Here is an 11035-nt window from a genome sequence, read left to right as displayed (position 1 = left end):
AGTTTGCTTATGTGTCACCTAGTTAATGAGGAGAGAGGTGTTTGGAGTAACATATTATGTTACCATCACATAGCGCTTCCCAACAAATGTTGAGTCTATAAGCTAATAAATGCAACCATATATGATACTACTTCTATGACACTTTGCACTATAAAGATAATAACATAGACTAATGTCATATGCATGACATTAATCTAATCTAAGTTACTCTCCACTATGACCAGTCTAATGGTCGATGTCGGCCGACGTTGGAGGAGTTGGAGTAAATGTACGCGGCTGTTGGACCAGTCTAATGGTCGATGTCGGCCGACGTTGGAGGAGTTGGAGTAAATGTACGCGGCTGTTGATGGTCTTTAAGGTCACTCACATGTCACATGCACATGAGGTAGAAGAAGAAAAAAGTGGTGACCACGTCCAAGTTCGGTACTATTACAAGATTTAGAACGATTGCCAAATATCAAAATCCACATGAATATTGTAGGTATATAGATATAATAGATACTGTCTGCACACTGCTGCTACAGAAGAAGCAGACAATTGCAACCGTAGAAAAACAAACTTCTGTTTGGACGAACAGCACGAGAGGGGAAATGTATTGCATGCTGAACTGACTCGAGCACGGAGTCGTGGTCATGGAGTAGGATCAGATATCTATGCGGAATAGAGCTCGGGTCTGGAAAGCCTCGGCGTCGGAACGGCGACCAGCGGCGTGGCCTTCTTCATGACGATGCCGAACTTCTCTGTCAGGTCCAGCGCCGCCCCCTCCGGCAGCTCCCAGTCGAAGGCCTGCAGCAGCATGGCCACAGAGTATGCCGTCATCCTCTCGGCCATGGCGATGCCCGCGCAGATCCTCCTCCCCGACCCGAACGGCACGTAGTCCAGCTCGCTGCCGGTGAAGTCCACCTTCCGCCCGCCGTCGCCGTCGCTCGCCTGAGAGGCGAACCTCTCCGGGATGAACTTCGCCGGATCCTTCCACGCAGCGGGGTCCCTCATGATCGCCCACGCGTTGACGAACACGCGGCTTCCCGCCGGGACGCGGTGGCCGCCGACGGTCGTGTCTTCGCTGGGGCAGTGCGGCACCATGAGCGGCAGCGCCGGGTGCAGCCGGAGCGTCTCCTTGACCACCAGTTGCAGATAGTGCAGCTGCGGGAGATCCGATTCCTCCACCACGCCATCGATCCCAACCACCGCGTCGAGTTCCTCCTGCACCTTCCGCAGTATCCGCCGGTTTTGTAGCATCTCCGCCATCGCCCATTCCACCGTGTTCGACGTCGTCTCTGTCCCCCCAACCACCATATCCTATCATCATCACAGGTAACATGGACGTAAAAAAATCAATTAAGCGTGAGACGCGAGAGTAGGTGTACGGAACTAGGGATTGCTAATGGAGCTAGCTAGTGACTGATTGGTTACCATGAGCAGGGCCTTGACGTTGGTCATGGTGAAGGCGGCCTTCCCGTCGCCACCTTCCTTCTCCATCTTGAGCATGTATTCGAGGAAGTCTTCCGCCGTGTCGGCGCCGGCCTGGTCGGCCTCGACCCTCTTCTCTATGATCCTGCCGAAGATCTCGTCGAACCGCTCCTTGAGCGCGTCCGACTTCTTCCGGATCCCCTGCAGGTCGAACGGCGCCAGCGCCGGGAAGAAGTCTGACACGTTGGGCGCGCCGAGCATCTCGGTGATCTCCGCGACAAGCTCCCGGAACTCCTTGCCCACCGCCGTCCGCTCGCTCTCGGTCCCTATGTTGCCTCCCCACAGCGTGCCGGTGATGACATTCATGGTGGTGAGGAACATCTGGGCGCCGACGTCAACCGGCTTGCCGGCGCTGGCCATGGAGTGCAGGTGCGCGAGCGTGGCCCTGAACTCGCGGCGGCGGAGGCCGTGCACATTCTGCAGGCCAGCAGGGCTGAGCATCTCGCGGACGCAGACGCGGCGGAGCAGACGCCAGGTGGGACCGACGGGGTTCCAGACGATGTTCTGGCCGCCGCCGTAGGAGATGGAGCGCGCGGCGTCCGGGATGTCCCGGTTGGAGAAGACGAGGTCGTTGTCGCGCAGCACCTCGCGGGCCAGCGCCGGGGAGGTGATGACAATACCCAGCTTGGAGCCGAGTCGGATGGAGAAGATGGGGCCGTACTTGTCGGCGAGGCCGGCGAAGTAGGTGTGCAGGTCCGGGTCGAGGGACAGTAGGCTGCCCAAGAGCGGCAGGCCCCTTGGGCCCGGCGGCAGGCCGCCTTCGCCCCTGCCGCGGCCACGCCGGAGGGTGGCGACGTAGAGGAAAGCAGCCGCGAGCAGCGCCCCGTAGAGCAGCGTCGTCGAGGTTGCCGCGTCCATGGCTGCGCACGCTGCGGTGGTGGTAGCTAGGGACCGAGACAAGGAGAAACAGACAGCGATGGTGCGTGGCGGATCCTGGCTGGATTTATGGGCAAGGCGGTGTTTTCCACTTGGCTTCCTCCAATAGGCGTTGGTTGATATGGCCGCGTGTGGACGGGAGCGGAAACGAACGGGGGCGTCGCGTTTGTCTCGTCCCGGCGGCGAGCTGCCGGCTCGTGGAAGGAAAATGCGAGGGACACTCGTCGTTGACATCCACGCAAATACTTATCGCAAACGTTACTGATTAATGGTTGTGCGGCTGATCCCGACTAATTTATGGGTGGGGGCAGTGCGGGCTTCCCATCCAGATTGTGGCATCTTCGGGTGTGGACTGGCGCAGCCAAGAACGGGATGCCTCGCTTGTCACCTTACGGCAGCGGCCGCCGCCCGCCTGCTGCCGGCCGAAAAAAATAACCGAGCGGGAAAAATTCACGGACCACTCCTACTTCTTTGACAAGTACGTAGCCCGAACTTGTCGCACCACCTGCATTCTTCACACTGTGCCGCGTCGACATTTAGATTTTGAAATTTGTCCACACAAAAAAATAAGAGTGTACTTCTATCTTTTCAATGTATTTTAAAATAAAAAAAAGTAGCCTCTCTGCCTCCGCGTCGTCTCGGCTGAGGCGACACGGGCGGATCCCAGCCCGCGCCGCTGGGCCGCCCCCCTTTCTCCGCTCGCCGTCGCCGGAGGAGGCCGCCGGGCTAAGCCCGGGCGGCGGACGGCGGCGGCGGGGTCGGCTTCCTCTCGCCAGGCCACGAGATCTCGGGGTGGGGAGGCTCGACCCCCTTTCTGCGTCGAGAGTTGGATCCGTTCGAGGGCTTCGGTTGCGTCACCGGTGGACCTCCAGGCTTCTTCTCCGACGGGACGGCTCCCTGGCAGCGGCTCTCGCGGGTGGCGGTCGCGGGCTGCGTCGTGGACGGGCGACTGGTCTTCGGCCAGCTGCTCCTCTCCGGCGGTCGAGGCGGGCTCGGCCCCCTCGCTTGCCTTGTGGGGCGCGTCCCTGGTCGGGGCGGTGGCGTGCTGGCCTCGGGTGGCTCCTGTTCGGCGCTGTGTTGGTGGGGTGCCAGATCGGCCGGATCTGGCTCGTCTGCGTCTTCTTGACCGACGGGGAGGTGAAGTGCTTGGTGGCTCTCTGGTGCTGCTGGCGCGATGGCACTACCAGAGGTGGGTGGGTCAGCGAAGGTGCAGTGCGTGAGGGTGTTGGTGGTGTTGGGGATACTCCGGGCGAAAGCTTGGCTGGTCTTGCCGGCCGGCGGCGTCGGCGTCTGTGGACGTCGTTTAACCTCGTTGGAGGCGTCGTTGTGGAGTCCGGCATCCTCTTACATCCTCGGATCTTGCTCTTCGGGTGAAAGCCTAAGGCCCAGTTGGGTCGGGCGACGGCGTCGACATCGTCGCTTCCCTCTTTGGGGCGTCGCCTTGAAGAGTTTCGGATCCCGGTTGCGTGCTTCATGGGCTGGACGCTCGCGGCATTGTGGTCGGCAGGTGCCCGTCTGGCAATGCGGATGTTGTGCGACTTCCTGTTTGTGGCAATGATGGCGGCTTCGGGCGGAGTCAGGTTTGCTGATGGTTCTTGGTAGTCGGTCTCTTCCAGCATGTTCGAGGAGTCGCCGCTCTGGCGCTGGCTCGGCGCAAGCCCAACGCTTTTCTCCTGCAATGCTTGTCGACAGAGTCGGAGCTGCCTGGTCGCCGGCGCGTGTGGTTGACTGTTTGGCATCGGCCGACGCAAGCCTCGACGCTTCCCCTCGGCGGCGTGTGTGCATTCTTGTGTGGGTTGCCAGGTCACCCTGTGTGCCTTGTTTCTGCGGGCCACTTGTGACGGTTTTTGCCCGGTTTTCCGTTTATTAACCGGACAATTCTCTTCGAGCTTATTTAATGAATCGGGCCCTAAGAGACCGTGTTTCAAAAAAAAGTAAAAGAATGCAATCATGCCCAATATAAATAATATAACACACGGTCTTCTCATTTTCTACATGCTCATTGATGGTGGAGGAATTAAAGATGAGATAAATAGTGTCTTGCACCCTTCCAATGCATTTTCTACACCATTCCATAGTCTATCTTAAAATTTCTATATGTCCATTTATTTCAGGATGGAGTGAGTATGTGCCTATGCTTGTTAGTGTCGATATTGGGCGAGAAACAATAGTTCATCCCCCGCATCCCTCTTGTTAAGGGCGCCACGGGAAATGTAAGAGACCTGCTACTTCCCCCCTCCCCCCTCCCTGCCTAAAGTATGCGGATGCACCCGGGCGTGTCCGCGAACAATGACCGATCACGTGTCAAATGTTTGCTTCCACAACCGAGTACCTCATTAGCAAATCTTTAAATTCATACAATGACATGCAACGTAAAACCTAGTCTAAATCTTTGTCTGTGTTCGTGCTTCAAGTCCATGTTGTTCCCGTCTGTGTCCATGTCCGATGGCCGTGAGCGCGTGAACTAAGAGTCCGGTTGCCGGCCGAGGAAGAGTAGGACATGAGACACGGATGGGCCAGAATAGGAGACGAGGCGCCGCCATCTCCCGTGCCCTACTTTTCCTCATTGGAGCCCATGGCATCGACATCGCCGTTCGAAGTGAGGTCCACGATAGACGTGGACGGGTCGGGCTCACGGTTATGACGCCAGGGGAAATCAGTCACTCATTGTGGCTCCACCTTGTGATGTGCGACTCCGCCTCCGTAGCGTCAGCCTCGCGGTCTGTCGTGCCCTCTGCCTTGCACGGCGGGCACTCCTCGCATTCGCAGCGGACGAGCTGTAAGGCATGCCAACGTTGTTGACCTCCGACTCGGAGCCCGACACCGCAGGGACGATGCACCAACAAAGGGGTTGTGGTGCCTAGTGATCACCACGGCCAGCGACGCCACGGTCACAAGCCTCGAGCCACCAGCCCCGGCGGATCCAAGCGCCATTTGTGCAGACACAATGGATTCCCGTCAGATCGAGTCCGGCCGCGGTCGCGTGCACTCCTCTTGGGAGTGGCAGAGAGCCATGCGGACGACCATCTCCTCCTCGTCACCGCATGGGGCGAGGTCCCAGTCGATGGATTGGGAGATTTCAGAGTCGGATCCACTGCCCATCATGCCAGAGAAGGCCGGAGATCACCAGAATGGGGCTTGGATGGAGTGGAATGGCTAGGGTTTTGCCCGGGATGCGGATGGGGAGAATATATGTGCGGTCTAGGTGGGCCACTTGTTGGGAACGTAGGATGCAATTTCAAAAAATTTCCTACGATCACGCAAGATCTATCTAGGAGATGCATAGTAACGAGAAGGAGAGAGTGTGTCCACGTACCCTCATAGACCGAAAGCAGAAGCGTTTGATTAACGCGATTGATGTAGTCGAACGTCTTACCGAACGTACGGCACCTCCATGTTCAACACACGTTCAGCTCAATGATGTCCCTCGAACTCTTCATCCAGCAGATGATCGAGGGAGAGTTCCGTCAGCACGACGGCGTGGTGACGGTGATGGTGATGTGATCCATGCAGGGCTTCGCCTAAGCACTACGACGCTATGACCGGAGGAGTAAACTCTGGAGGGGGGCAACGCACACGGCTAAGAGAACAATCGATGTCCTTTGGGGTGCCCCCCGCCCCCGTATATAAAGGAGGGGAGGAGGAGGCCGGCGGCCAGGAGGGGCGCGCCATGGGGGGAGTCCTACTAGGACTCCACTCCTAGTAGGACCCCCCCTTTCCTTTCTTCCACCGGAGGGAAAATGAAGGAGAGGGAGAGGAAAGGGGGACTGCGCCCCCTCCTCCTTGTCCTATTCGGACTCCCTAGGAGGGGGGCACACGCCACCCCCCTCCCGCAGGCCTCCCTCTCTCTCCCTTTGGCCCATGTAGGCCCAACACTTCCTCGGGGGGTTCCCGTAACCCCTCGGTACTCCGGAAAAATACCCGAATCACTCGGAACCATTCCGATGTCCGAATACTACCTTCCAATATATGAATCTTTACCTCTCGACCATTTCGAGACTCCTCGTCATGTCCGTGATCTCATACGGGACTCCGAACAAACTTCGGTCACCAAAACACATAACTCATAATACAAATCGTCATCGAACGTTAAGCGTGTGGACCCTATGGGTTCGAGAACTATGTATACATGACCGAGACACATCTCCGGTCAATAACCAACAGCAGAACCTGGATGCTCATATTGGTTCCTACATATTCTACGAAGATCTTATCGGTCAAACTACAATAATAACATACGTTATTCCCTTTGTCATTGGTATGTTACTTGCCCGACATTCGATCGTCGGTATCATCATACCTAGTTCAATATCGTTACCGGCAAGTATCTTTACTCGTTCAATAATACATCATCCCGTAACTAACTCATTAGTCACATTGCTTGCAAGGCTTATAGTGATGTGTATTACCGAGAAGGCCAAGAGATACCTCTCCGATACTCGGAGTAACAAATCCTAATCTTGATCTATGCCAACTCAACAAACACCTTCGGAGACACCTGCAGAGCATCTTTACATCACCCAGTTATGTTGTGACGTTTGATATCCCACAAGGTGTTTCTCCGGTATTCGGGTGTTGCATAATCTCATAGTCAGAGGAATATGTATAAGTCATGAAGAAAGCAATAGCAATAAAACTAAACGATCATTATGATAAGCTAACGGATGGGTCTTGTCCATCACATCATTCTCTAATGATGTGATCCCATTCATCAAATGACAACACATGTCTATGGTCAGGAAACTTAACCATGTTTCATTAACGAGCTAGTCAAGTAGAGGCATACTAGGGACACTATGTTTTGTCTACGTATTCACACATGTATCAAGTTTCCGGTTAATACAATTCTAACATGAATAATAAACATTTACCATGATATAAGGAAATATAAATAACAACTTTATTATTGCCTCTAGGGCATATTTCCTTCAGTCTCCCACTTGCACTAGAGTCAATAATCTAGATTACATAGTAATGATTCTAACACCCATGGAGTCTTGGTGCTGATCATGTTTTGTTCATGGAAGAGTCTTAGTCAACGGGTCTGCAACATTCAGATCCGTATGTATTTTGGAAATCTCTATGTCTCCCTCTTTGACTTGATCGTGGATGGATTTGAACCATCTCTTGATGTGTTCGGTTCTCTTATGAAATTTGGATTCCTTCGCCAAGGCAATTGCTCCAGTATTGTCACAAAATATTTTCATTGGACCCGATGCACTAGGTATTACACCTAGATCGGATATGAACTCCTTCATCCAGACTTCTTCATTTGTTGCTTCCGTAGCAACTATGTACTCCACTTCACACGTAGATCCCGCCACGATGCTTTGCTTGGAACTGCACCAACTTACAGCTCCACTGTTCAATATAAATACGTACCTGGTTTGTGACTTTGAGTCATCCGGATCAGTGTCAAAGCTTGCATCGACGTAACTGATACGTCTCCAACTATCTACTTTTCCAAACACTTTTGCCCTTGTTTTGGACTCTAACTTGCATGATTTGAATGGAACTAACCCGGGCTGACGCTGTTTTCAGCAGAATTACCATGGTGTTATTTATGTGCAGAAACAAACGTTCTCGGAATGACCTGAAACTTCACGGAGTAACTTTTCAGAAAATATGAAAAATACCTGCAAAAGTTGAAGGCCAGGGGGCCCACACCTGTCCACGAGGGTGGGGGGCGCGCCCTCCCTACCTCGTGGGCCCCCTGTTGCCTCTCCGACTCCAACTCCAACTCCAACTCCATATATTGTGTTTCGGGAAGAAAAAAATCAGAGAGAAGAAATCATCACGTTTTACGATACGGAGCCGCCGCCAAGCCCTAAAACCTCTTGGGAGGGCTGATCTGGAGTCCGTTCGGGGCTCCGAAGAGGGGAATCCATCGCCATCGTCATCATCAACCATCCTCCATCACCAATTTCATGATGCTCACCGCCATGCGTGAGTAATTCCATCGTAGGCTTGCTGGACGGTGATGGGTTGATGGGATCTATCATGTAATCGAGTTAGTTTTGTTAGGGTTTGATCCCTAGTGTCCACTATGTTCTGAGATTGATGTTGCTATGACTTTGCTATGCTTAATGCTTGTCACTAGGGCCCGAGTGCCATGATTTCAGATCTGAACCTATTACGTTTTCATCAATATATGAGTGTTCTTGATCCTATCTTGCAAGTCTATAGTCACCTATTATGTCTTATGATCCGTTAACCCCGAAGTGACTATAATCGGGATACTTACCGGTGATAACCGTAGTTTGAGGAGTTCATGTATTCACTATGTGTTAATGCTTTGTTCCGGTTCTCTATTAAAAGGAGGCCTTAATATCCCTTAGTTTCCGTAAGGACCCCGCTGCCACAGGAGGGTAGGACAAAAGATGTTATGCAAGTTCTTTTCCATAAGCACGTATGACTATATTCGGAATACATGCCTACATTACATTGACGAACTGGAGCTAGTTCCGTGTCACTCTAGGTTATGACTGTTACATGATGAACCGCATCCGGCATAATTCTCCATCACCGATCCATTGCCTACGAGCTTTCCATATATTGTTCTCCGCTTATTTACTTTTCCGTTGCTATTCCTATCATCACTACAAAATACCAAAAACATTGCTTTTACTACCGTTACCTTTTTTTACCGTTACCACTACTATCATATTACTTTGCTACTAAATACTTTGCTGCAGATACTAAGTTTCCAGGTGTGGTTGAATTGACAACTCAGCTACTAATACTTGAGAATATTCTTTGGCTCCCCTTGTGTCGAATCAATAAATTTGGGTTGAATACTTTACCCTCGAAAACTGTTGCGATCCCCTATACTTGTGGGTTATCAAGACTATTTTTTGGCACCGTTGCCGGGGAGCATAGCGCTATTCTTTGAGTCACTTGGGATATATATATATCTGCTTATCATTATGAAGAACTTGAGAGATCCAAAAACCAAGATCTATCCCTCAACTACGAGGGGAGGTAAGGAACTGCAATCTAGCTCTGCACTTAATTCACCATCTGTTTTGAGTAAGTTTGCGACACCTACACCTGCTTCTGCTATTCGTTCTGATATGTCGCATGTTATTGATGATGCCACTTCTGCTATGCATGATACTTATGATGAAACTACCTCTATGCCTGATACTACTGTGCCACTTAGTGATTCTCTTGATGAACAACTTGCTAGGGCTAGAGAAATTGGAAATATTGAATCTGATGATACTGATGAAAGTGATGATGAAGAATCACTTGTTATTCCTAAGGGTTATGTTTTTGATCAAGAAGCTTCTTTAGCTATTTTAGCTTGCAAAAATAGAAATGAACTCAAAAGGTTTTTAGCTAAATGGAGTAAGCAATCTTTGAATGCTAGAATGAAACCTGACCCTGCTTTTGCTACTTCACCTATCTTTATTACTGATAAGGATTATGAATTCTCTGTTGATCCTGATACAATTACTTTGGTTGAATCTGATCCTTTTCATGGTTATGAATCTGAAACTGTTGTGGCACATCTTACTAAATTGAATGATATAGCCACCCTGTTCACTAAAGATGAGAGAACTCGTTACTTTTATATCCTTAAAATATTTCCATTCTCATTAAAAGGTGATGCTAAGATATGGTTTAATTCTCTTGATCCTGGCTGTGTGCATAGTCCCCAGGATATGATTTATTACTTCTCTGCTAAATATTTCCCTGCTCATAAGAAACAAGCTGCTTTAAGGGATATATATAATTTTGTGCAACTTGAAGAAGAGAGTCTCCCACAAGCTTGGGGGAGGCTTCTCCAATTACTTAATGCTTTGCCTGATCATCCTCTTAAGAAAAATGAAATACTTGATATCTTTTATAATGGACTAACTGATGCCTCCAGAGATTACCTGGATAGTTGTGCTGGTTCTGTTTTCAGGGAAAGAACACTGGATGAAGTTGAAATTCTATTGAATAATATGTTGACAAATGAAAATAATTGGACACCTCCGGAGCCAATTCCTGAGCCTATTCCTAAACCAACTCCGAAGAAGAGGGGTATTCTATTTCTCAGTCCTGAAGATATGCAAGAGGCAAAGAAATCTATGAAAGAAAAAGGTATTAAAGCTGAAGATGTTAAGAATTTACCTCCTATTGAAGAAATACACAGTCTTAATTTACCCCCTATTGAAGAAACATATAATCTTAATCCATTACCTATTGAAGAAACTCATGGTCTTGATAACCAACACAGGTAGTAAATGTAAATTCTCTCTATAGATATGATAAAGATGAAATCCCATTTACTAAATTTGCTAGCCCATACTTAGATGAGTTTGATAAATTTATGGCTAAGAAAGAAGACTTTAATTCTTATTTTGGTAGACAATTGAAATACAATTCAAATATGCTTGAACACTTGGGTGATTATATGGCTAATGTTAAAGGTGAACTTAAACTTATTAGTAAACATGCTTCTATGGTTACCACTCAAGTAGAACAACTACTTAAAGCTCAAAATGACTTGCTCAATGAATTGAATAGCAAGAATAATGATAATGCTGTTAGAGTGGCTACTAGAACTGGTAAGATGACTCAGGAACCTTTGTATCATGAAGGCCACCCTAAGAGAATTGAGCAAGATTCTCAGAGAAATAATATAGATGTACCTATTTCTTCTAAAAAGAAGAAAAAGAAAAATGATAGGACTTTGCAT

The 11035-nt window shown here is 50.1% G+C and overlaps 1 protein-coding gene and 1 pseudogene across 1 annotated transcript; one reads left to right on the top strand and one right to left on the bottom strand.

Annotated features, from left to right (window-relative positions):
• Positions 1 to 455: 455 nt before the first annotated feature.
• LOC125518956 (flavonoid 3'-monooxygenase CYP75B137) lies at positions 456 to 2595 on the bottom strand. Its single transcript, XM_048683838.2, has 2 exons — positions 1414 to 2595; positions 456 to 1299 (listed from the first exon to the last, which is right to left on the bottom strand). The coding sequence occupies exons 1-2, from the start codon at positions 2578 to 2580 to the stop codon at positions 652 to 654; spliced, it is 1815 nt and encodes a 604-aa protein (XP_048539795.1). The 5' UTR covers positions 2581 to 2595; the 3' UTR covers positions 456 to 651.
• A 142-nt stretch (positions 2596 to 2737) lies between these two features.
• LOC147959372 (uncharacterized) lies at positions 2738 to 4169 on the top strand (annotated as a pseudogene).
• The last annotated feature ends 6866 nt before the right edge of the window (positions 4170 to 11035 follow it).

The sequence above is a fragment of the Triticum urartu genome, chromosome 7A (genome assembly GCF_056163025.1).
Source record: "Triticum urartu cultivar PI428250 chromosome 7A, HENAU_Tu73, whole genome shotgun sequence".
NCBI lineage: Eukaryota > Viridiplantae > Streptophyta > Magnoliopsida > Poales > Poaceae > Triticum > Triticum urartu.
The sequence above is the reverse complement of the archived record's forward strand: the minus strand, read 5'-3'. Positions and strand labels throughout refer to the sequence as shown.